The sequence below is a fragment of the Tyto alba genome, unplaced genomic scaffold (assembly GCF_018691265.1).
Source record: "Tyto alba isolate M040663 unplaced genomic scaffold, T.alba_DEE_v4.0 Super-Scaffold_19, whole genome shotgun sequence".
Classification (NCBI taxonomy): Eukaryota; Metazoa; Chordata; class Aves; order Strigiformes; family Tytonidae; genus Tyto; species Tyto alba.
The window spans coordinates 1,165,466-1,191,750 of record NW_024881281.1 but is presented as its reverse complement, the minus strand read 5'-3'; the positions used below and the strand labels follow the sequence as shown (position 1 = coordinate 1,191,750).

At 45.1% G+C, this 26,285-nt stretch overlaps 1 protein-coding gene across 6 annotated transcripts in view; it reads left to right on the top strand.

Annotated features, from left to right (window-relative positions):
• The first annotated feature begins 814 nt into the window (after window positions 1-814).
• The window catches only part of SGSM2 (small G protein signaling modulator 2), a 62,193-nt gene continuing 36,722 nt past the window's right edge, over window positions 815-26,285 (top strand). For all 6 annotated transcript variants that reach the window (XM_033004807.2, XM_033004803.2, XM_033004806.2 and 3 more), the window contains exons 1-2: window positions 815-1,015; window positions 8,997-9,072. In XM_033004807.2, coding sequence (XP_032860698.2) covers window positions 959-1,015; window positions 8,997-9,072 — 133 coding nt within the window. In that variant the 5' untranslated portion in view covers window positions 815-958. The remainder of the gene's footprint in view (window positions 1,016-8,996; window positions 9,073-26,285) is intronic.

The window sequence follows — 26,285 nt, the reverse complement described above, 5'->3', positions numbered from 1 at the left end:
CTTCTGTTCAGAAAGGTGAGAAGCCTCTCTGATGGGACTGTGGTTTCTAGTGCATACTGCTAGCCTTCCCCACAGTTTTGGAGATTACCGCAAGCCTGACTTTTATGTTATACGAAAGCTTGTAGAAACAGCCTGCTTCTAGTCAGCGTGGTAGGACTCTTGATTCTTGTGACTGGGTGATGCGATTCAGTCTCCTCTATCTGCTGCCTCTTTCAAACATGGAACAACTCTTCTTTTTCCCTTTTCTGCCTGCACTAACGGAGGTCAGTCCTGTCCAGCTCCTGCCTGCCATGTCTTCTTTTTTCCGCACTGCTCCTGTGGGAGCTCTCCCTGCGCCCGGCTTTCCTGGGGTGTCTCTTGCAGCTACACCTGCTGTAGGGTTTCCAGCAGTAGCTGGAGGATGCGCTGAGGGTGAGCTCTGGTTTATTATTATACCTCGGCTGAAGGGATCAGACTGCCTACACCTGTATTTGCTCTGGGAGGAAGAGCTTGAATGCTTCCTGGGGAAGCCAGCAAAGTGCTGTCCTGCCTCCAAGATCAGGAAGCGAACCGAGCGTGCCGTTCGCTCATCTGGAAATTACAGAAACAAGCACCAGGAGGGGGGAAAAAAAAAAAAAAAAAAGGTTAAATTTAAGCTCTGTTCCTAACCTGATGCGCGCCCAGGGCGGTTCGGAACGGCGGGAACGGGGCTGCCGCGCCGCGCGCTCCCTCAGGGCCTGGCCCCGCCCCCGCCGCCGTTGCCATGGAGCCGCCCCCCCCCCCGCCGCTTCCCTCAGCCGGGGCGGTGGCGGCAGGTGCGGCCCCGCCCCCGGCCTGACGTCAGCGGCGGCCGCGGAAGATGGCCGCGGAGCTGCGGGGGTCTCCGCAGCCTGGACGCGCTCGGCCGGGCGGCGCGGAGCCTTCCCTCAGCGGGGCGGGCGGGCGGCGCTGAGCGCGGCCCCCCGCGGCCCGCTCCGCCATGAGCTGCTCGGCGGACGCCGCCAAGGAGAAGCTGCTGTGGAACGTGAAGAAGGAGGTGAGGCGGGAGGAGCGGGGCGCGGAGGCCCCGGGGGGGCCGGGCTCCTGCCCCGGGCGGGGTGCGCGGCCGCGGGCCGGGCCCCCCGCGGCGGGGTCCGGCCGGTGACGGGAGGTTGGACCTTCCGCCTGGTGGGTTTGTTTAATCTCTCGTGGCAGGGCCGGTAGCTAGGAGTTTGCCCGGAGTAAATAACATAAAGCTTTGGCCGGGTTGAATGAAAACCCAGTTTTCCCTCAGGAGGCGATGAATGGGAAGCGGAGGGATTTTTTTTTGGCTACAACTGTTTAACCATGTCTGTGCTGTTACGGCGCAATACGCGACCATCCCGTGTTTGGAAAATACATAAATCGGTAAATAAATAAAGGCGCTATTGAACGAGGCTGGTGAGGGTGACGCGGTAATGCTGCTCTAGCAACGCGTCGGTGGTTTTGCAGGGTTTTTTCCGAAGTGACCCTGGGGAGAAGAGCTGCGTTTCTGGGGGCTCTTGCCAACCCCTGCAGCAGGTGCCGGTCCTGTTCATCTGAGGCAGGTGTCTGTAATGAGCTGATGGCCCTGGCTGCCTTTCCCTGGGTTAGGTTTCCCTTATTACTAGTTCTTTCCTAACTTTTCCGTAGCAGTGAGTTTTAGAAGAGAAAGGAGGAAAATCAGTGGAAGAAGGCTCGTCCTAAGATACCCTTGGATGAACTGAAGGCTCCCAAATGCCAGAGCCCTGGCAGAAGCGTCTGCTCCTGTGCTGTTAATACCCGGGCTCTAGGGATTGTTCGGAGAAAGGGGGCGAGGAGGGCTGGGTTAATTTGGGTGGTTCTCACAAACAGCTGCGTGACCTCTACCTACCGGGGCAAGCTGAGATCTGCGGGTGGATAAACTCTTGACCTGAATGGGGACGGTGGCATTTGCTCATCCTCACGTTTGGACTGGTAGTGCCTCAGTCCTGGCAAAGAGCGATGCTGTGCTTCGCACTCTTACCGCAGAGCGGGGTTCGGGCTGAGACCGCTCCAGCGGGACGCTTTTCGGGGACCCTGCTGGGGTGCTCTGGGAGGAGGTGCCTGGTGTGGTGTAAGCGTGGTCTAAGAGCGCCTTGGTGAGCACGTTCCAGGTGAAACTGCCAGTTTAGCGAGCGGCCACCTTTCCCTGGAACACCCCAGTACCAGATTTTGCGTTTTTCTGGCACTGACTGTGTAACAGCTGTGTGTAGCAGCCTGCTCTTACACAGAAGCTAAGTGAAGATGTAATGCGTATCCACCGCAGCAATAAAAAGTATTTTTAAAGAGCTAACTATTGTCTTGTTCCTTCCCTTCCCCCAGTTCACAGCTGGGGAAATTAGAAGTAGCTAGAGAGCAGGATTCGTTAAAGCTGAAATGAAAAGCTGTTGCTATGGCCAAGGTTCCTGAGCCTGAATCTGGTGTCCTAATATTTGTTAGTGTTGAAACCAGAAAATACCAGATGTTTCAGTCTGTGTAGGTTGGCTGGAAGTGATAAAGTAGGGATGGCCTTGTAAAGAACAGTCTGTATGCAAAATTGTAGGGCCGTGTCCTGGAATGACCCTGCCAGCACCTGGCTGCAGGGCACCGAGCAGGCGTTACCTACCGCGAAATGCTGCGGCTCAATGCAGCCATGAACCTGCCACTTCATCTAGAAATTTTAGCTTGAACCAGGACCTTTGGGCCAGCATAGCATAAGGTTTGATTTAGAAGTGTGTGCACTTGCTCTCCTGGGTTAATGTTTAAATATATAAATAAATTTGAGAAATGTTTTCCAGCTCCGAACGTTGCAATCTTGTGCTAATGTATGAGATTGAATGTGAAATGGATTTTCATGATCCAAACCAGCTTGAGCCAAGGAGAACAAGTGGTATATAATTAAAAAATCTGAGGCTAATTTGTTTTTAAAGTCTCTAAAACGTTTTTAATTGGACTCTAGCTTTTAAATTACTTGAATAATGCTTGAAATTGTTATTTGCACCTTCTTTGTCATCTACATCTTTGTTTTGTCTTTGATTTTTTTTTTTTTTTTTCTTCTCCAAATCCTCGCAAATGCTCTTTTAGAGGATTTAGATTGGCTTGGCTCCTTGAGGGTTGCCCAGAGCTTTCCATCCTAGAATAGTCATGAGAGCTTTTTGGTGATTGTACTCACATTAAGGTAACACCTCCTGCTTGTGCACTGCACAGATGTGTAGAAGGGAACCCTGTCTGTTCTGTTCATGTTAAGACAAAGGATATCAGGAGGCAGCCAGAGACACTGAGATTGACTATTTAAAAGAAAAATAAAATCTCAGTCAGTGGAGCCAGGTGTTGAATGCAAACCACCAGTTTATGCTGCCCCCAGTGATGGTAATTCACTTTTTTCCAATAGAATTTTCAATATAATTTTTTATTCTGTGTGACTTTTCACATAGCCACTTATACCTGCATGCCTGTTGTGTGTTGGTGGTTTTGTTTTTAAAACTTGGTAAGTCCGTGTCCGTTCTCAAAGCAATCATTCCATTCCCTTGTCCTTTAAATCCAGGTTCTTCCTCCCATGTAATTATTTTCACATAACTTCTATCTAATGGAGTTCAGAGTGAGCATATTCTTTCTGTATGCTGTTCACACCAAGCCAGTTAAAATTCAGTTGTCTCTGCAAAATATAAAATGGTTGTCTCCAAAGTCACTTGGTGCAAAGTGTTTCTTTATTTTATTCTGTCTCGCCCTCTCAGCAAAAACTTCCAATTTTTCCTTTGGGAAAATTTAATGTTGTTTGCTTTTTCTCAGATGGGTTTTCAATTCCCACTGGTAAAGAATGTATTTTGTTGGCTCTAATAGAAAGGAGGACATGTAATGTGTTTTGAAATTTAACTCTACTGGGATTCATGCTGAGGCTGCTTATAAGTTCACGTTTCAAACATTAATCTCTCTCTGCAGGAAAATCTGTTGTGACAAGCAAACTCATAAAACAGGCTTTTCTCTGGCCATTTCCTTCTGCCTAGTGAAATGGAGGGTTTTTTGCCACTTCTGGATTTAAACACAGCACTCTTTCTAGCTGTGAAACAAAAAGAATAACAATAACCTTAGTAGTTTAATCCTGAAAAATTTCAGAGCACTTCAGAAACACAGTTGTTCATCTTACAACTAAAATGCAACCACTTCTGAGCAGAAATATAGTACTTATTTAACAGCTTTTGTTTGCAGCACCCAGTTTTTCGTCAAGAGTAACAAAGAGTCAGTGCAGCAGGAACGATCAGTAAATGCGATGAACAGTAACTACACAAGCTAAGGAAGGCACAGATGCTGGACATAAGATTTTCTCCTTTGAGGAAAAAATGCTGTGGGTTTTAACTGTGGTCCTGATTATTCCAGTATTTTAGGAGCACTGTTCTTTGCCTCTGATGCTATATTGTCCCTGTGGTGCTTTTCCAGTGTCCCATCATGATGCCTGCTTGGGGGAAGCGCTACAACCTGTGTTCTGAAAGAGTGGTGCTGGTTTGAAAGGTCATTCCTGACCCTGAAGGTTGCAGATATACTGAGATGTGCTGGTCAGCCCTGGTCAGAAATCCATCATTGTGACAGGTTAGCAAAATTGCAGTAAGGCAAGTCCTCACTGTCTGTGCTCATTGGAGTGGACCAGGAACTCAACAGAGGGATGGAAAAGGCAACACTTGAGGGTCTCTTCCAGCCCTCTGCTTGTGAATAAATTAGTATATTGTCAGTGCATGTTATGTCTTAGTAGTCTTCATTTTCTCAATCTCTTACACCAGGAGGTTGCTGCAAAATTGGAGTTTTTTTCCATTTTTAAAGCTTCCTTATAATAAAAACTTTAAAATTAAACATAAAGGCATTTCTCTTGTGTTTTTCTTTGCTGAAATATTAAATGATCCATATATTATGACCTATGTTCAGTGGCTGACATGCTGAAAGTTTTGGTTGTTGTAGGAGAAAGTCAGACTACTGATCCGTTACAGCATTGTGCAAATGCTTATCAGCTCCTGTTTGAGGAGCTCGCTTTGCTTTCCCTGGGTAATGCTACCACCAGGATATGCTTCGCTCCTCAGATGCCAAGACCTTTACTTGGGTGGGCAGAGCTCGTCACCCTTGCTCTCCAGTGGTTGGCAAAGGTGGTGCAGAGGGAGCCTGTTCCCTTCTCTGGGGCAAGCAGAATGTGTGCTGGGGCCTGCCGCGGTGCTGCTTCTGCTTCATGCAGAGACTGGAGCGCACAGAAGTTGACACTCTTGCTGCTCTCCTGCGTGCTCGTGCAAATGAGCAGCCTGGTTAAATGAGCAGAGCCTGCACTGGTGTTCCAGAGGAGGCAGGGGGGTGGAAGGGATGTTTCCAGGGCAGTGGTGGGGGCCGGTGTCACGCCTCGGCTGCTCCTTCCCACCCGAGCCGGTTCCTCTCCCGGTGCCTGAGTTGGCAGCTCTGGCTGCGGCTCCGTCCCCGCACGGACCGCGGGGCAGTAGGCTGGGCAGGCTTCTTAACCTGTGCAGGTGGATGCGGTTGCAGTCGGTGGGCTGCTGATGTTTCTTTGAATGAGATCAGAATCATCGAATGGTTTGGGTTGGGAGGGACCTGAAAGATCATCTAGTTCCAATCCCCCCTGCTAGAGCAGGTTGCTCAAATTAATTTGAATTTTGGTCAGGTCTGCTGGTATCTGCAAGTGGGTGTCTGTGTAGGTTTAGGCTCAGAAAGCTTCATTGACAGGTTCCTCCTCAGAACACAAGAGACACAACAGCATAATTCTCTACAAAGAGAGATGCACAAAATTGCAACATTAAAAAAAAAAAAAAAAAAAAAAGGCTCGTGTTCCATTTGATCAGAAACATTTGATTTAGCTCCTTGCCTGGAGCATCTCTGAATTACGTGGCAGTGAGGAATGACGTGGGATTGAAGAACACTGCATTCTAGCTTTTGAATCCTCATCTAACGTCTGTGCCCTGAAAATGTTTTCTAATAACATTGCACATTTTCTGGAGAGTCAGTGAGAGGTTGCTCTGCATTCAGTGGCAGTTGGAAACAGGCACTAGTTGCTTCCCTGGTCTGTCCTGCTTAGCTCTGGACGTCCTGCATTCAGAATCTGCTGATGGGCTGACCATATGGTGCTGCTGTATAAAAGTAGGGTAGATTATCACACCTGAAACATTTTTCTTTCTAATTTTTCATATGCTTTTTTTGTTCCTGGGTCTACAAACTGGGATCTAAATAACATACTGAGCTAGTAAAGACTAACGATTTGGGTATGCCTGGGAAATACGTGACAGTGGGGAATTGGCCTCTCAGCCCCAGAGCTCTTGCTTCGTCCTCCCTGTCGCCAGGAATTGAAGCTCAATTGCTGTTCTCCAGGGAGCTGAGACTGAAATCACAGTCCTGAATTCATGTCCGTGAACTTGAGTCGTATGTGCATGACTTACCCTGGTGCAGCTCTCTCATGCCTCCTCTTCTGTCCGCCTTAATGCTAGTGGCACTCAGAGGTACTTTTTCCATTTAGTAAAGCAGGCCTTTCATTTAGTAGATTAAATGAAGTTTTTATCCAGCGAAATCAGAACAGCTTACGAAGGTTGGATTGCTGTCCTTCTTTGACAGATGGGTGGGCTGAGGCACAGAGATGAGTTGGCTTGGCGGCAGTGCGTGGCACCGTCTCTCTGCTTCCTCTGCAAGCTGTGTTTGCCGGAACACGCTGCCTCCCACGTGTGGAAATGCAGGTCAGGGTCTGAGCTGGAACTGAAACGGGCAGAGTTGCGCAGCTGTCCTGTCCCTTTTGCTGAGCTGTGATCTGCCTCAGTGCTGTTATCTAGATGATTTCAAACCTCTAGGTGAGGTTTGGAACAAGCTTTGTTGGGTTCCTGCCAAGACAAACAGACATCAAGCTTGTAAATCAACAATGATGTGACTAAAAATGTGAGGAGATTGTTGGATAAACAGAATAATCCAGATGCTTCCTGTGTGAGTTCCCATCCCTGAGATCTTCTCACACCTCTGCTTCTTTCTTGATATATTCTTACTTCTCCACCTCCCACTGCTTTACTGTAAGGACCAAAGTTCTAATAGCCACATCGGAAATTCCACAGGAAAAAAAAAAAAAAATTGCCTTGTTAGGAGTTTATATTGTCAAGCCTCAGTGTGTGAACAGTGAGCCAGGTTTTATAAAGTGCAAAGACTTGCTCTGAAGTCCTCAGATACAAGGCATGTTCCACTTTCAGAGCCTCTTACCTGTTTGCTTTCCCCCTCCCCAGTGTTTTCTTTGCAAGGGTGAGGGCTCCTGTTTGATAAGAAGCCCAAATCCTGTAGGATCAACTTGGTCCAGAATTTGGGGCGAGGAGAACGCCATGTGTTGAAAGGCTCGTGCAGCAAGTGCTGGAGCTGCAGACTGCTGCCAGCCATGGTGGGTGTGTAGAGTGGGCACAGAGGCCTCCGGATGGTTACCGGGGGAAGGCGTGCTTCGTTACAGCATCCAGAACTGGCCTCGCAAATGAGCTCACTGGAGGAGGAAGCCCTCCAAACTGGAGAAGGCACCTGCTGCCTCATCACAGCAGCGCAAGCAGAGAGCCCAGCTGGCAACTGAGCCTCGCACCTGCAGCTTCTAGTTCCAGCGCTCAGTGGGAAGGCTTAAAACCTTTGGACCCCATCAGTGCGGCAAAGCGGTAACCCAGCTAGCTTTATTCTGGTTATCTCGGGTACCAGATGCAGCCTGACGGGAGCTGAGGGCACGGTTGCCAGCCCTACGGAGAGGCACGGACCGAAGTCCCCTGGGTACGCGGAGCTGGCCCCTGCACCAGGCTGGTGCTGGCACTTGGTCCGGAGCAAGCTGGTGTCCAGGCCGTGCTGCTGGGCTTGCTGGTAGCCACACAGTGGTTACCTGCCAGATAATCCACTATTTGTTGCATTCCAGGACTGCTGTAAAAGTTGTTTTCAAGTTAAAAAAAAAAAAGAAATAATGTTGGAAGAAGAGAGTATCTTGGTAAATCTTCTGCCATGGTAGCACTTCCTGTCATATACTGGAAGTGACGTGGCATTTATTTAGGCAGAGCATCCTAACCCTGTAATTATAGCTCTCAAATGAGAGAAGCCAAAAATGATTGTGGACTTGAATCTGGAAAAATAAGTGCTCCATGGCCAGGAAGGAATGAATGTCTGATAAATGAGTTGGTTGAGGCAAATGGGTTTCATCTGGTATCAGACTGAGGAAGCCACTGGGGAAGGAATAAGCTAGCAGATGAATGGAGGGTAACTGCAGCCTCTCTTGAAGAACCTAATTGTAAGATTTGTCTGTTTTCTTCCTTAATCTTTGGAAGTCAGTAACCTGCAAGGAATTCCCTTTGGAGCTTGACACATCAGCCTTGAAACTGGGGGGAAACTTTTGTTTTAAATCAGTAAGAAGTGTGATAAATGTAATTTTATTTGCTGTAATTGTTAAATTGTGTCTAGAAGTGAAAACTGAAGGCACTGTCTTCTCTGTAGGCACTATATTGTTTTTGTAGAGTGTCTGGTGCAGCAGAGCTTTGAGACCACAATTTGTAATTACTGTGGTGTGTAAAGTCCCTAAACAGGGGAAAGGTTGCTGTAAACCTCTCTTGGGAGGTATGTCTGCGTAGCTCAGGGATTCTTTGTGCTTGAATACATAATCTTTTTCATGAGCAGAAGTGACTATAAGCAGGAAGGCCAACGTTGAATTATATAAAAGGTTTTGCATAGCCCTTTGGAACTTCTGCTGCAGTTCTCCGGGGGGCACTCCAGGTGCTCTGAAATAATTCAGCCTTTTACAGGGACATGCCCCAAACAGACCTGTCCTTGTTCTACCAGAGGTTCCCTTGTCCTGTGAAAAGCTGCTCAGGTTTGTCCTTCCTTTCCCTCCTTAAACGCTTCTATCCCTCCTTCCCTGCAAAATGCAACTTGGGTGAGTTGTTAGTCTTTTGGTGATGGGGAAAGGGCAAGCAGAGGTTGAAACCAAAACTCCCAAGTGTTGTGTTGGTTTGTGTTGGAATCTTACAGTCACTTCTTTCTATCTATTTTAGGTAAAGCAGATCATGGAAGAAGCTGTCACTCGGAAATTTGTACATGAAGACAGCAGTCACATCATCGCCTTATGTGGTAAATGACACACAAAAGAGCTAACACTACATAATCTTACTTTTCCTGTAGAAATGTATTTTCTCTGCTGTCAGAGGTAAAGGCAGGGATTTCAATATCAGAAGTCATGGAGCTTTTCCTTTTCTTTACATTTGCTACATCTGTGTGTACCTTACAAATAAGAAAGTAACTCTTATTAAAATGGCATTATCCAAAATAAGTACCAAGCCAAAACAACAAGGTGATTTACTAGGTAGCACTAGTGGGTTAAATAATAAGTGTTTGGAGATAAGATGCAACCCAGAGAGTAACTGCCAGAAGATGAAATTTTCATAGTCATGGGTTAAAATCTGGCTGCTACCTTCCAGCTGGAAGTACTTTGTTCGGTATGTTGTCTCAACGTATTTGAAGAATAAGGTGTCTTATTTTGAATATAGGTGACAGAATCCATCACAAAAAGTCATTAGAAGAGCTGTTGCCTTTTTAAAAATAAGAAACAATGGAAGTCTCCACGACCTTTCTAGCCATCATCATGTCACTGGCTAACTGGCAGGTTTGGGATCTTCACAACTCTCTGCTCTCCACTGTGCACTGTATTACATAAACGGTGCAGCTGAGAGATTGAGGTCTAGGCTTTGACACTGTGGACATTCTTGTGTATTTTTTAATGTAATCAGTGTGCCATTATGTTGGTAACTTTTCCTCATGACTGTATTTTGGAAGTTGCATTACCAACAATTAGCAAGAAAATAAAGTTTCTTTGAAGATAACATCATGTATGCCAAGGGCAGCTGGTGTTTCAGAACTCTGTGAATCGATCAAAGTCTGAATAAATTCTGAGATTTGATGGTAGTTTGCCTGATCCCTGCAGACAGACTGGTGGGTGGGTGCGTGGTGATAATGGGGTGAAGCAGACCCTGGGTGGGTGGGTGGGTGGATACAAGATGATCCAATGATGGATCCTCAGTAGAGGTCAACTCCCGAAAGTTCACGGCAAGTCCCCCTTTGGAGTCGTAGCCACTTCAGTGCCTGGGAAGGGACTGTTGAATGCTGGTTCAACAGTTCTGAAATCTAGCCCATAATTTACTAGAGTGTTTAAAAATTTAACTCTATTAATCAGACTTTGGTATGTGGAGAAACATTACAGCAAGATACTGCTGAGAATTAAAGCTATGTACAATTGTAAGTAGGTATGGTGGCCTGTGATTTCTTGGCTGCTTTCTCTTCATGCTTCAAATTAAAGACTTAACTGGGAGCGATGCTGGGGAACAGCCATCATCCAAGCACTACTGGATTTCACAGAATGGAGCATTTGCAGCCAAGCATACCCAGTTATGTGTTGATGACAATGGAGAGATTAACAAGTGTGGAAGTTAGATTTGGCTTTGGAGATAAGTGGGCTGTTTAGACAAAGAAGTATTGACACATTACTGAAAGCTAAAGTCAGAGAATAGTAACCTCTTCCTGTTGTGACATTGAAATTCCAACTTGCTCTGCTGTGCAGGTTATTTTGTATGCAAAGCTAATCTTTCTCTAGCCTGCTTGCTGTTTCCAACTTATCTTCTACTTACAGTTTAGGAGAATTTATTCATCCCTACACGTTCAGTTCAGGAATGCAAGATTTGGCTGTGTTTTCTGGCTAATTTTTTATTGCTAATAATATAGACTGTAGCAGTTTCCTCCATTTAGGTTGTGGTTATGTTAAATATTTCCCTTTTATCTACTGTATATTTTTACTATACAGATGAGAAAAAGTAACTGAGGAAAACAGTCCTGAGGTAGGATCAGGTGAAGGAACCCTGAGCCAGTGCCCTTGCTGCAGGCTGCCTGTTTGATCTCGAGAGCTTTCCTAGTGTTGTGTGTCTGTTCTCTGTCTTTGAAATTATATTCTGTAAGATGTGCTGCAGTGTTGATGTAAGGGGTAGTGGGGCGGCAGCTATTTCTGTTAGAATCTGCTTGGCCAAAATTAGGAATACTGTAAAATCTTCTTAATATTTCTCCTTTCCTCCCACTGTGATTCCAGTTGGTTTTGTGTTCTGAATTCTGTAGGGTCTGAAGAACTAATAACTCTCCATGAGCTGCCTTATTATTGCCCAGCAATTCTACCTATCCTAAGGAAGTATTCCAACCTGCAGCTGCTTTGAATGTAGGATTTAATTAACTCAAAACCAGAAGTAGGTGAAGCTGAATGCTCTGCTATCACTTCAGCTAATTGAATGGAGAAACGATTTCCAGTAGATTTGGCTAACAGCTCCTGGCTGGGGCTCTCCTGTGTGTGCAGTTCTCTTCCCTCCCCCACTACAGTTTCATGTGCCTCTTCAAGAGGTTTTTCCCTTCTATTTAAAATTAGATTGGCTCGGTACATGAGTCACTTTCAGTGAATCTTTGTTATAAATATAGAATTCTTGTGAATCATTTTACTCTCCTGCAAGGCTGAGTTTAGCAAGAGTCTCTTAAATATATGGTAGTTGATTTTCAGGGCCTGTCTGCACCAGTAACTGCAAGTTTCCTAGCTCTGCTAGGTCGTAAATGGCTGAAGGTGCCAAGTCAGTAGTGTGTGCCACATTCCCCACACCCTGAGGTGCCTTTCTGTCACAGTACATGGGGTTTGTAAGGGTGAGAAACTCCAAGGCTGAGATGGCAGACTCAGTGTTCACTGTTCAGCCCCATGCTGGACTGCAGCACCTCTGAGCAGAGCTTAGGTGCATCATCTCTTCAGCAGAAGGAAGTTTTTCATGTAAGATTACTGCAGGATGTTGAGCCTGAATGGGTTTTCCTGACAGGCTGGCTAGCCCTTGAAACATGTCTGCGTGGTCCTGGAGTCAATCCATAGGATGCAGTTGGACAGAAGAGCAGCTCACGTTGTGTAGGGTTCATTTGCAAATGTAGAGGAGCTTATATGGGATTTGACTCTACAGAGTTGGTGTCCAGTGGGTGGGTGGGCCCCTTTCCTGCTCCAAGGTCACCCTGAGACCACAGAAAATGTGTGTTTTGAGCTAGGAGACACAGTCTCAGCACTGCCTGCCTAACACGTTGAGCACAGAGGATGAAGCAGGGAGCTCAGCTTTGCAAGATGAAGGAAATGCCATTTTCTGGACACGGGCCGGCTCCATGCCACCCTTGCTGGGCCCTGGAGGAACAATGTCCCTGTGCAGGTCAGTTCTGCTCATCCAGTGGGAGAGACTTGTAACCACAGCGACTCTGGTGTCAGTCTATAGTCTTTGCCTGTGTGATCTAAGAGGAGTAAAACAGTGCTGACATTTTCATCCTTGTGGGGAAGCAATGAATGCAGATGGCTTTGTATTTGTTCTCAACCAAGTTTATAATGTAATTACCTTCCAGTTACTCTTTCATCCTGTCTGATTTCTAAAAGATCTCTGTGATTCAGAGCCGTAGCAGTTCAGTTTGGACTGGGTGCAGTGTGGCCAATGTGTGCGGTGTTGGGACAAAAACTCCAAATTCCTTTGGGCTCCAGGTTGCCGCTGAGTGAATTTCACCGGTATCGCGTTGTCAGTCAGAGGGTAACGAAATGACGCCAGCTCGGTGGATACTCGTGGCGCCTTCAGCGGACAGGCGCTCCCGTTAGAAACGGGCTGTGGATGTTTCAGCCTGGGTTATCTGGTGCCGTTTCCCTAGTAACGGCAGCTGACATCGCGTGACGTAGGGACCGTGCCTTGCTCAGCCGAGTGCCATCTCTGCGGGCCGGGGAGAACGCTGTCGCTCTCCCCCCGCACCCGTCCGTTCACCAGCCACCCTGAACTTCTCATGGCTGGTTGTGTTCTCACAAGGAATACTAGCCCTTTCCAGCTTTTACACTTCTGAGGGAAAGGGGGAAGAAAAAAGACGCTTTACTTCTGTCTGTTTCTGCGGTTATCTAGCGTGTATTTACCAATAATCAGCAAGCAGGGTTTTCCAGTCCAGTGCATTACACTGCAGCTTTGCTAAGCCTTTTTCTGAGCATTTGCCCATCTTTAGATCTGACACTAACGTGCTGCTATAAACAAAGAATTAAAAACCTGTTTAAATCAGCTTCCTACAGCAAATGTAATGGAACATGCCTTATTCATAATGGACCCAAGACAAGGTTACCCGGAGGTTGTTCTTTATGTCTTCAAGGATGCGTAGCTCTCATCATGAATCTCACAGGACTGGTTTTCTCCAAGTGAGTCTCTTTTATGTGTCCAGTCAAGATCTTTCATTAACTCATTTTTTACTTTCACACTTTTCTGATACATAAAAAAATAATTGTACAGAAGGTTTCTCAGAAGCTAGAAGTGTACCCGATAAGGATATCTTTACTCTAGATGTACAAAGTCAACTCAAACTGTGCTTAATAACACCCTTTATCTTGTCCAAAAAAAAAAAAAAAGCGCCCTTCAGATGCTTTCAGTCTTTGATGCCAGCATTTTGAAGCTTTCCAAAGAGCTGTTTCCTTTCCCGTGGCCGCACTTAGTGCGTGCGAGGGGCTCTGTCGCCCCAGCCGCTCGGCCGATGGGGCAGCCGAGAGCACTTTACAGAGCTGGTGCCCTCAGCAGGGCACAGCCAGGGGCTTCCCCCCGGTTTGCAAGGCCCGCGTGCCTCCGGCAACATCGGGCAGAGAAGCTGGGAGAGGCTTTGGCAGACTTATCCCCCTTCTCTGCCAGTCCTCCCAGTTATTGCATCCACGGTGGAATGGGTGGCCGCAACAGCACGGGTCACCGGGACATTTAATGCACTTCATGTTTTGCTTGTTTACTCTGTGTGCAGGGCTGTAATAACTGCCCCTGCGTGCTCAGACCGCATGCTCTGTTTGTATGCGTTATTCATTGGCGGGGGAAAAAAAAAAAGGGAGTGCGTAGGGAGCCTTCTCCTGGAAAAGATGCTTAAAGCAAGACATATACATGGTGCATACTTGATGCTTGGTGAATGGGTTGTGTTACCAGAAGGACACTGCTCCCATAGTAGTAGTAATTAAATGTAGAGTATATTGCTAATGTCTGGTTTTTAAAGGTAAATTGATAACTACTCTGAAAACAAACTTTGTCCAGACAATATCTCCCTCAGTGTAGTTAAGAGTATATTGTTCTGATTGGTGTATTGATTACTTAAGTGTAGCAAGGATGCTGACAAATAAAAACTGGGATTGTAGAAAACGTTCAACATTCGCTGCGTGTTTGTTTTAAAGGAAACGTGAACTTTGTATTGACTTATAATTAAATTATTGTTCATAGGAGTTGACCGTGCTTGGCCTGCTTTATAAATGAAAGCTATTTTTATGTCATTTGAAATGAATCTCAGTAGTTTATTGTCTCTGAATAAATATTTTGAGTGCATTAAATGAAATAATCCTGAATTCTCATACTGTAAAACAATTGCCATAGACTTCAGGTAGATTATTGAGAGCTGGGATGTGCCGGAATCAAAACATATATTGTTTAGATGTAAATCCAGCATGCCTCCTTGTCAAAGTGAATGTAGTTACTGCATTTTGAGGGAAGGTTGGCAGTCAACATGAGTAAAAATAGTAACTTGGGCACAGTCAAACATGTAGAACTTGGCTTTTTCAATGAGATTTTTACCTGAAATAAAGAAGGGGATGAACTACACGGAAAGCTTTTTTTGGCCTGAATAATAAATCTGCTACCGGTAATTAAACCCACTAATTAAAATGCACAGAATCCCTTTGTGGTTGAAATGAAAAGGCCAGTTCTGAGTTTGAGCTGTAGACCGGTATTTAACGTTGTGCTTGAGGCTTCTTGTCAACTTTACTTGAGGGCTGCAGGTTAGTGTTGCACGTGTTCCCTGGGGCGTGGGTGGAGAGGAGGGAGCTGGGGGTTTCTGTCGCTGACCCCGGGAATTGTGCCGCCGGACCTCCCCAGGGACCCGTCTGGGTTTGCACAGGGGCTGTGCTGGGAAGCGGGTGGGTTTATCGCAGGGTTTTGGTGGTTCCTTGGAGCCCCTCGTGCGGGAGGAGGGGCGATAGCTGCAGCGGTTACACTCCTCATAGCTGCACTTGGTGCGCATCTCGTGGACCTCACAGCCCGAGCGGTCGGTGTGACATCCCTGGATGGCTTTGGGAATGAGGCCCCTCGTCCCTCTGGGGGTGTTCTTCCTTAGAGTATTGGGGGCATTACATGTAAAATACTTATGTATAATGTATATATCTTTTATTGCAGCAGCCAAATTTCTCCTTTTCTTCCCGGGTGGTGATGGAGAAGGAGTTGCACAGAGGGAGTGCTGCTTGGTGCACTGCAGCGAGAGGCTTTTATTTGGTCTGGAGCCTCACGACTGCAGCGCCTGGTTCTGAGCCCTCGGGATGCCCAGTGTTGGTAACCGGCTGCCCAGCCTCCAGTGTCTGAACTTGAACTCGAGTCAACCCAGGAGTAGGCTGTCGGTTTATATTTGGTGTTTCAGGCAGCTTTCTCTCATCGTATCGCACTACTGAGATTTTTGCTGACAAGGAAGGGAAGTCCGGTACATCCCGGTGCCTCTCTGAACAGCATCGTGTGTGCCTGTTGATACCGAGGTGTTGATGTGAGTGTGACCAAACCGCCTGTAAACTAGGAAGCAAAGAAACTGAACTCAGATTCTGTAAGGCATTGAAGCTCTTCTATCAAAGAAAACAACAAAACTATCTCCTTTTTGTTTTCTTGATACTTTCGGTATCTTTTTTGGTACACTTTGGATACTTGACATGTGCTATTTCTTCCCATTTACAGTTATTAATATAATTTGGTTTACCCCCAGTCTTGGTTATTGTTCTTCACTTCAGAGGCATTTGGAAGTATGTCCTTTTTTTACCTCTGTGCCATTTAATCATCTTTGCCTTCCAAATCTGTTCTAAAGCTGTGTTTTATCTAGACCAGAGACATTTTCCCCCTTTTAAGCCCAAGCAGAAAATTTGCTATTTCCGAACATTAAGTTACTGTCTTGTCTTGAGAATACTCCCTGCAGAACCTGCCGTTCCATGTGCTGGTCCATTCCAGACTGGCTGTGCAGAGGAGAGGAGCAGAGAGCCTCTCCTGTGAGAGGAGACTGGAGAGCTTGGCTTGCTCAGCCTGGGAGAGAATCCTGCCCCCTTGATTGAGCTGCATTAACCTCAGGTTTTGTTGTTTCCATTTCCATTATGCATGCTGCTTTTCTGCTCTTATTAACTGATGAAAATTATTGTTTTTTTCTGGGTAATGCTATGTTTAAATATCACAGATCTAAAAAAAGAAAAATGAAATTCATGTCATGGTCCGTCCAGTAATGCACTGGGAAAGGTAATACGGTTTGACTGCAGAACTGGATCTGAATTTTAACCAAAGGTGTTCATACGTTATCAGTGACTGCGTTTAGTCATGCATGCAGCCCTTTAAACAAAGGAAGGATGTGATCAGTGCGCCGGGGGGAGCTTGTGATATAACGAATCCAGGTTAGTGAGCAGTCCTTGAGGCAGTGCTCTTCCGCTGTGTGAGTAACTCACCGGCGAGGTGGCCTAAGCCCTTCCAGCTGACATCTGCCCTCCCAAAGTGATCAGACACTTGCCTGACCACGAACCAGGCGCTGACTGGCCCAGCGACCGGCCCAGTCTCCTCTGGAAGCAGCCGCCTGCCATAGGTTCGGTAGTCGCAGGGCATGGCGGAGGGGAGGGCGCGTGAGGGGGAGGATGGTGAGGAGGTCTGTGCGGGAGCTGTGCCGTGCGGCGTGTGCCCCTGGCCAGCTCTGCAGGACACATCCTTCCCGGCGTGGGTGACTTCCAGGTCTGTAGGCCTGATGTGCCAGGTGGGAGGTAAATACTACCATACTACATCATCTCAGTATGGTTTCCCTCGTATGATCCTCTGAGTTGTGAAGTAGCTCCTTCAGCCTCCCTGCATCTCCTTTGGTGCAACAAGGCTAGAATACAGTCTTGACTGGGGACAGGTTATGTTACATCAGTGCTGGACTCCAGGCTGAGGATGCAAATGGCTGCTTCTGTGGGATACTCCTTAGCTGGTACTTGTATTCCTCATCAGGTGGAGCAACGTGAACACACTGTGTTGTCTGTTCCAAGCTGTGTGCGTCTTGCATGTGCATCTTGCATGCAGCCTGCCAGCGTTCCCCGTCAGGGTACTCCCGTGCTCTGTTGTCCTGATGCCAACGATGTTAGCCTGTGTGGTGGGTTTGAGGGTGTGAGACTGGGAGTCCTGTCACTTTTACTTCAGAGACTTTTTAAAGAGTGTGGGGTTTTTAAATCTCATTCAAAGAGTTGCTGACCTGGTGCAGTAAGTATTTTTGAACTGGTTATGCCTTGTTTGTCTTTTTGGAGGGTATCTCACGTTGTGTACTCTTACTTTCAAGCTCCTAAAGTGTCTGCATACATCAGGCCTCCTGCTCAAGCAGTTATTGTTCTCAGAAGCAGAGTGGAGGAAAACTATTGCTCACAAGTGCTTTTGAGGCAGCTGTGCTTTAGGCTTTAGTTCCACACTCAAGAGGAGACCTAACGTGGAGGCCCTGTATCCATCCATTGCAGTTTCCTTTCGCGTAGCCCTGAGGCACCTAGGCTTGGATAATCATCAGTGTAAGATACTTCCTTTGTGGAAAATAAGTAGAGGGAAATGTTAGTTGGAATAGCTCTGTATCAATCAGTATCTGTTCACAGTGAAAGGACTGGTGAATTCTGAGAAACAGAATGGTTCTTGGCTCCTGTCAACATTTTAGAACCAATTCGGTATATAACATGATTGCAGTTAATTTGCAAAACACTTATTAAGATTGGACTGCCATCAAACAATTTAACAGTTCTCTTCCTGCTTTAATTAGGCAGTGTCACAGCTTCCTATAGCAGATGAGTACTCCATGTATTTTGGAGGTGGTACACAATAAGAAGGCAATTGTGTGGCTGGATTTTCTGGACCCAAATGCTTAGTCTGAGATTGGTTAAGATCTTAAGTTTCAAGGTCTGTAAATGTTTGTAGGAATACAATCAAATAGCTTCAACTGAAGTAATGGATATGTCTGCCAAAGCTGGCAGTGGAAAACCAGGACCCCTTTGAACGTGAAAATGGCTGGTGACTCCTCAAGACCGGATATTCAGGGACGGATGGCATGTCTGACTTGCAGGAGTGCCTGGTAGTGCTAGTTAGGAATCTGAGCTGCTAACATATGTAAGGGTTAACCACAAGAATGTGGTTAGTTGTGGGACTGTTTTCTTCAGTGGTCTTATGATGACTTGTTATCCTATTTTGCACAAAGTTAATTTTGTTTGAAAGAGAAGATCTAATTAGGAACCAATGACTGCATGATGCTGGAGCTTGTGTTCTGTTTTTTCTCGTTCAGGACCTGAAATGCAAGCAATTATCAGAGTCACCAAACGTCATGATTGCCAGCCCCAAGCAATGAAAAATCATGAGTCAGAAATCTTTTCCTTCATGGCCCTAAATTACAAGACTGGATTAAAGTTCACGACAGGAAAATAAAATCAGCTGAGGAATAGAAATGTGTTTCTACTAAGAAAATACATTTCTTATCCAGAGATTCTTGTCAGTGGCATGCTTCAAGATGGTAAAGCTTTCAGAAGAATGTCAAATATCCATAGACTTGCACTAAAATCACAGAAGGCAGCAAGGCAGGGAAACTCTTTTTTGTTTTTAAAGTGAGAAATAAGTTCCTGATAGAAACCCTTTTTCTGCATCTTATTTAAAGTATGGCAACGAAGTGTTAACAGATGAACGGAACAGGAGTTTGATTTGGAGCTAGTCTGGACCTCACTTTTGGAGTGTCCTGAGTGTCCACGCAGCAAGCTGTTCCCATCAGTTTTAGTTGGAGGTACAGCCTTCCAGTTCCTCTGAAAATTAGCCCCAGTAGGAAGAGGTGCCTTATGCTCTGGGGGTTTTAGGTTATTCCTTTGAGGCTTCTGAATAGTACAATGCTCCTAGGTTTGACAAAAAATTAGCAATTCAGCTTCCTCTCTTTCTTTTTTTCCTTAGCTCACAGAAATGTAACTTATGTAGAAATAGATGTAAATAACCATTTTCCAACCAGACATTTTATTATTTTAATTCTTTGGGCTTTCTACCTTTGGCATTGATATTTAAAAAAAATGTAGTTAATCTGCTATGGAAATGCACGTTTCATAAATAAAGTATGAGCCTCCCTGTATTACTGCTCCTATTTGGAAAAGAAATGGAAAATTTTCAGTGATGAATAATGCTTATAAAGTAGTTTACAGAGATTCTACCTCACTTCATAAACACCTTAGCCCAAAGAGAGTACCAGAGATGATCATAACTGGGGGAAGGCAAATATTTTTTCACACAAATATAAAAGGTTTTTGATTGTGCTCCAAAGATGACTCTTTAAAGTAATGACTGGTGTGCTTTAGTGAAGAGAACAAGAAAAGAGAGTGAATATTAGCTCTGATGTGAAATCTGTTTTTGAACTGCACGTGTTTTTAGTTTGAGAAGTGAAATATAATCTCTCATGCTTTTTAGAGCACTCTGCTAAACATTTTGCTTTAGTCCTGGGCCACTGAATTTGATCATATTCAGTTATTTGGAGAAACCTCAGTAATTTTGATTTACCCTTAATAGTGTTTAATGGAAACACTTCAATTTCCTGAAGGTTATTGAGATCCTTAATGGTCAATATTTTAAAGAGAGGAGTGGTCACCAACTTCTAGCCTTGATGTTTCCCAGCCAGAACTATCTTTAGAACTGAGGACTGTGCATTTAGATTATTTTTTTTTTCTCCAGGGTTTTATTGAAAATATGATGTCTGTGTCCTATCTGTGTGACAGAACAAAACATAAGTAGCTCGAGTCCAGGTGAACTTAACCATTAAACTGCACAGCCTTGGATGTTCAGTTCCCAGTAACTGCTGGTTTTACCTTGCTTCCAGGGAGACAAGGTGCTTTCTTCTGATACGGGTTCAAACCATCCGGTTCACTGTAAGTGGAGTTTTCAAATTAAATAATTTGTTTATAGTGCGTTTTCAACATTTCTTTAACAATGTATCTCCTTTCCCTTGAAATCTCCAAGAGTGAAATGGAAAGGTTTTTTTCAGTCATCAAGTGCAGTTTTACTGATGGACTCTTCAAGGCAGAGACTGTCTCCGCCTGGACAGTTGCTCAGGACCTTTTGTGCAGTCCTGATCACAGATAACATCTCTTTATGCTGTTGTACAATATAAATACTTGATGTTCTTGTAGCACCTATCACCTTGGTATTTTCCTTTGCATGGAATCCAAGTGATTTGCTACATTAGTGCTTTATAGAACACCAATAAAATAACAGATACTTTAAAGTTCTTCATTTTGCAGCCTGAAATGAAAATGAAATTAAGTATGAAAACAGTTTGCCCTCCCGGTTGATCTAGCATTGGCCATCTTGACTTCTCAGCTGTCCAGTCAGAATAAGAGCTACAGCAGAAATACAGTTGCCTTTTAACTCCCTAAGATACGCATCTCTTAGCAGTGCTGATGTTGTTCGAATATAACCATGGTAGGGCTGCTGTAAATAAGAACGTGTAATAAATATGCCAGACTTGTAATGGAGTTGCAGGCTTCAGATGTCCCTAGCCTTGTGGTGAAGTGAAAAATGGGTGTATGCTAAAAGAAAGTACTGAAATCATGCATCAGCAATGGAAGAAATGCATCAGCACCGATAACTTTGATGCATGTAGCTATTAAGGGATGCCCATTACTTAACTACTGAGGCGTTAGCTTGAGGTTGTGATTATAAAGGAAATATTTAATTGGATTTTGCTTCTTATACTCTTGCTTCCTACTCTTCTATTCTGTGAAGCAGTTTGTTTGTTTCTTTGTACCAACGGTGCTTCTCTGTCTCTGTGACACATGAACTCTTTCATGGTGGAGGTTTATGTCCTTAACCCTGAAGATTAAGAAGTGAATGCAGATATCTTTATATCTTTCATCCCCCATGCTATGATATTTAAATCACAGCACCAGAGGTCTAAGGAAGATACCAGCTCAAAATGAACCCCTTTCTTTAGTGCTTTTTGTTCAGATAGGCGAGGGAATCCTTCCATCTCGGTTGCCGTGGCTGTTGCGTGCTTGGGTTTGATGAACGATGTATTGAAGATCAGGTGAGGCAGGTGGAGTAAGAACTTGGCTGTGTCCCACCTCTCTCCGTATTGTCCTTGCCTAGTGTCCCGTGAGCGTACTTGGATGTGTCCCAGGAAGCCCCTTGTTTGCAGTGCAGCTATACCAGAGGAGTCTACGATCCTTGGCGTTTGAAGACAGAATGTCAGATGGGGATTGAGACTTAAGCACGTGCTTGCTATTCAGTTCTTCCCTCTTCCATAAAACGCACAAAGCAGTACCCTTTGGACAAAGGAGAAAATTTGTCTATCTCCTCTGTGGTCATTTTCATCTTTGCTAGTATGCAGGTACAGCTGGGTATCTCATCTACTCAGTATGCATTTCTTAATGACATAACTTGGTAATAAAATTGGTTTCAAACTGGGCAGATCTGTGATTAGCTAGGTGAAGCGACAGCAGCTGGAGATCATGAGCATCTGATTGCTTCTTTATCATCCTCCTCTTTTCACTTGCTCTTATTTTCCTCATGAATTCAATTCCCTGTGCACAGTTTCTATGAAAACAAAGTATTTAGCTGCAGTACTACTTTCTGTCTAAGGAAAATCTCATCTGCTAAATAAACCCCATAAATAATCCTTCCCCAGGCCTTCTTTTCTTTGCTTGCTACCCTTCCAGCCCCATCCCTAGAGCTCTCATTTCAAAGTCTATTAAGTCATGTCAAGATTTTCATAAAGGCAAAAAAGGGGAACACTGAACTTGTTCACCTGACCCTTCAAGAAGTAGCCTTGTTGAAGTCATAAAAAAGTGACATTTTCCAGAGCTTGTTGGGGACCATGGTTATTTGGATTGTAAATCAATAACATATTTGCACTTAATTAAATTCAGCAGTGGATACTGCAGGGGATGTTCCTCAAACCTGGCTGGAGTTAATGAATTTTTGGATGGCTGCTGTCAGCTGAACCATACAAGGGAATTACCCAAGCTGCGGTGATTTATCCCAAGTGCAGTGCTGCTCTTCCAATCTATACGTAATGGATATCTGCATTTCTCTGTAATCAGTTTTTGTGTGTACTTACTGTTGTAAGTATAGTGACAGTAGGCAGGCTCAGGATCACATTGTGCTATGTTCAGAAATCTTACAGTAGTTATTTATCCATGTGTGTGAATGCATGTAGATAAAAGCATGTGCATATGTGTACAAACTACCTGCTTGTACACAAAGTTACCTGTTGATGTCTTTCTGATGTTATCAGTTCCTCCAGGCGCACGTAAATCTTCATCTCCTTTTGCGTCTTTTTTAGAGTGTCAGATTCCAAAAAGGGAAAAATGCTTCATTTTCTTTAAATTAGGTAAATAACTTCCTTCTCCTGGCCCAAAGGTTCTTCTGACTGCTACCACTAAAATGTTTTGTGTGTTATCTTTTTAGGCAGTAATCTGAGCTCTGTATTCTGCTGTTTGTAACTCTGGGGGGATTACCTATTTTTGGTTTCTCAAAAACAAAGAAAAATGTGTTTGCAGAAACCTGATTTACCTAAACCTCCAGCTGTCTTCCCCCAAAATACTTCTGTGTCAAGATTATTTTTTCTCACCCCCCAGCTCTACAGTGTATTCTTGATGTCATCTCCATTGCATGCTGGCTGGGTTTTATGCATGTGTATTACAACCACACTCAGAGACATAATCTGTCCTGATTTTAATGGATTGAGAATGTATGCTGATGCACTATGGAAATGGGGGAGTGTTTGTGTACACCATACCCTTCTGTGTGGTCAGTTAGAGTTTCTTGTTTCTCACATCGTCCTGCAGAACAATAGGAGGGGGGGTATAGTATATTTAGGGTAAATGAGTTCAGTTTGTTTTCACCTGTTCCCACAAGCCTACAAGATGAATGCCAAGAGCCTGCCATGGAGAATTGTTTTATAATCCCAGAGCCGGCCAAGACAGAATGCTAATTCCCTTGCAGATTACCAGAATGCAAGAAGCATAAACACCCTAAACTGTGAAGCAAAGGAGGGGGTTGTGGAGGCCTTTCTGCACAGAAAAGGAGAGACTTTCCTGGAGCCACCTGGAGGTTTTCAGGAAGAAGAGTTTGTAAATGGTGGTTTATTTCACTGTAGAAAACGTGCTTTTACTGTTTCAATCCAATGCTTAGAAATGTAATTTTTGTGGTTGATCTAAAACAGAAGGGAAACAAAAATAGCCAAGATAGGTGGATCTAAGGAGATGTCCTCAAATACCTTGTATTTTCTCTCCATGAAGCCATTTGAGTGCCACTGTCAGGGTCCTCTCATGTCTTTTAAAAGATTCTGCAGCTTGAGGTGGTTCTTCTGCAAGTTTTTTCGGACGTGTTAACGTTTCCTTTTTGACTGAGCTTGGCTGTGTGTGCGTGCAGGAGAGTGTGGTTGTGGGCGATGCTGACGAGGTGCGATGAGATCAGTGTTTGCCTTCGGACACACAGGAAGCAGAAAGCCCTCCGCGCTCCCTCCGCTTTTCCGCGGGTGCTGCGCAGCTCCCGTGCCGCTCGCTGGGTGGAGGGGGCTGCCCTCCTGCGCTACAGGGCTGACATCTGCGCCCTCCCGGCCTTGGGGCACCAGGGCATCTGTGTTGCAAGGCGCACTGTCCTCCTCCAGTGTTTCCTAGTTTAGCTGGATCAAAGCCACCGTGCGTTTGAGAGGTAATTCAGATTAGGTCAGATGTGAATGTGAAGTCAGCTAGCTGTTCTGGAATAATTCCCTTGTAGAAAGGAGCCTGGAGAGAAGGGCTGGAGACAGGCAGCACTGTTAGCCTCCCTCTGTGGGTGAAGCAGAGGAGAATGAAGTGACCTGAAGGTCACACAGGCTGAGACTACAACCTGCACCCAGATCTGAGGGTGCCTTACACATAAAACTGGACGTGGTGCATTAATCTCTCATCCCATGGTACATACATGTTGAGGCAAACCAGCAGCTAATTCCAGTGTGTCTCTCCTTGCAAATAACCACTGCACATGTATTACCGTCAGCCAGGGACTGATGCTATGCCAAGTCCTTGTGATGAGAAATGTCACAATGGAATAATTAAATATTGGGGCTTCAGGGACTTTAGTCACTGTGAAAATTGCCCTCCGTGGCAGCTACAACATTTATTAATAATGAAAGCTGTGCCTGCTGTGCTTTTCACTAAATTTGTTTCATTAATATTTTATTGTTTTAAAGAAAGAAAAAAAACAACAGTGAAGGTGGGAAGAGAGCCTGTTTCCTAAGCAACAGCAATGCACTTCTTTGCAGTTATTTTTAAAGGCAGGTTGCTTCATTTAAAATTTGGAACCAATTATTGCTGCATTGCTTCAGGCATCCGGAAAGCTGCTTTTCTTTTTTTTTTTTTCATTTTCTTTATTTCTAATTGAAAGACAGAGCAAAACAGTAGCTGGGTTAAGAGTTGTTGTGATGGTTGCTAGACGGGACCTATGACTGGGATGTGAAGAACATCCCCGTGCTGTCATCACTCTTTGGTCTTCCCATGCTGCTCTACCTGGCCTTGCAAAACCCCACGGGCAGCCAAACAGCACTCGCCCCCGCTGCTGCTTCTGTGATGGATGCACAGATGCTCCCTCTTCCTTTGAGTAGAAACGGCTTCGCTGTCGTCAGCACTGGGCTCCCACTTGTGTCAGACCACAGGCATTGCCTTTGCCGCCTCCAGCTGTCCTCTGATGGCAGCGGATGTTTCCTGCTATAAGCTGCTTGCTGAGGGGTCAAGCAGGGATGTGCCTGCGTGTCCTGGTCCTCTTTTCAGGGCGTAGTGCCACGCTTTGGCTTCTGTGCATAATATGGGTGAAAAAGCAAGGGGGTGGTTGTCTTTTGAGGCAGTAGTTCAGTGTGGGAAGCGGTGTCAGACTTGCTGCTCAGTAGCTGTGCTGCAAACAAGCTCGTGTCCCGGGAGCAGAGGAGTCTGCAAAAGCTGAGGCCATTGGCACCGCTCCACTGTTGCCATATAACATCTCAGTGAGCCTGGTTTTCACTCCTCCCGGGCTGGGACATGGGGGTTCAGCCTGGCCGGGACCCTCTTTGCAAACAGCAGCAAGAAATGCTGGGGCAGTTATTCCAGTACAGCCCAGGGCCAGCTGCAACAACACCCTAATCATGGAGGGGGGGTATTGGTGTTCTCTTCTTGGGGATGTGATGGAGAGGAGAAACACAGTGACTTACTGCCCCTCTCACAAGGGGACAAGGCCGAATAATCTTCCTTCTCTGCTTCCAGATAAATCTAATTACAGATAAAATGCAGATAAGTGCCTTGATCCTCAGTTCCTGATGATAAGTCTTTTAAGTATTCAAGAATGCTGTTCTCTCACTACAAAAAGTGGGATAATTTTATACTCACTTTCTTCTACTTTTTATCAGTCTTATCTCTGTGTGTTTGATTGTCTCTCAGTATGGGTTTATACAGTGCTTGATGCAGTGGGACCTCAGCCTAATATAGAAAGTAGTAACCAGTTGTTGAAAATTTAGGATGCTCTATTTATCCATCCAAACATCTGTTTGTTGGTGCTGTTTAAGGTGAAACTGGAAAGTAATAAGCAATTAAATGAGAGATCACAAAGAAAGGTGAATCACACTTTTTTTTAGAGAGATGGTGGGTGTAAAAGTGTATGAATACCTTGTTGTACCACTCAGTGAGGCTTTATTTGGGTTATGGCGACACAGAAATAACAGGGATGGGCCATTATTTCTTTTGTCCACTTTCTTACACAACAACAACTTTGTCCACTTGCCCTGGAAACAGAAGGAGGTGTGGATTTGCATAGCATGGGCATTTATGCTGAAGACATGAGTTGAATGCTGTGAATGCTCAAATGCTCTTATTTATTAAAAAATAAAAAAGAAAATCCTGCAACAAAACAAAAGAAAAAAAACCTATGTCCTTCATTATCAGTAAGTACATGAGACATGCTGTTCATTTATACCAGCTGTGCTGCTTTCCACAGGGCTTGCCAATCTCCCCAGTTACTCATTTATTGGAGGGTGGCTCTGTGTGTGTAGGGTTTTCCTGTGTTTATTTGAATTGTCCCTGTTGTTCAAGTGTTGGAAGAAGCTGGTCACAGCACAGTGCATCACGATCCTGTGCTTTTGACATGCTTGCCAACAGCATTTACATGACGTGTTTCAGAGGAGATAGCTTGAGGAGAGACTATTAAGATAGTGCATGTTTCTTGTTTCATTTTAAGCTGAAACTGAAGTTTCGGTTGCAGTGG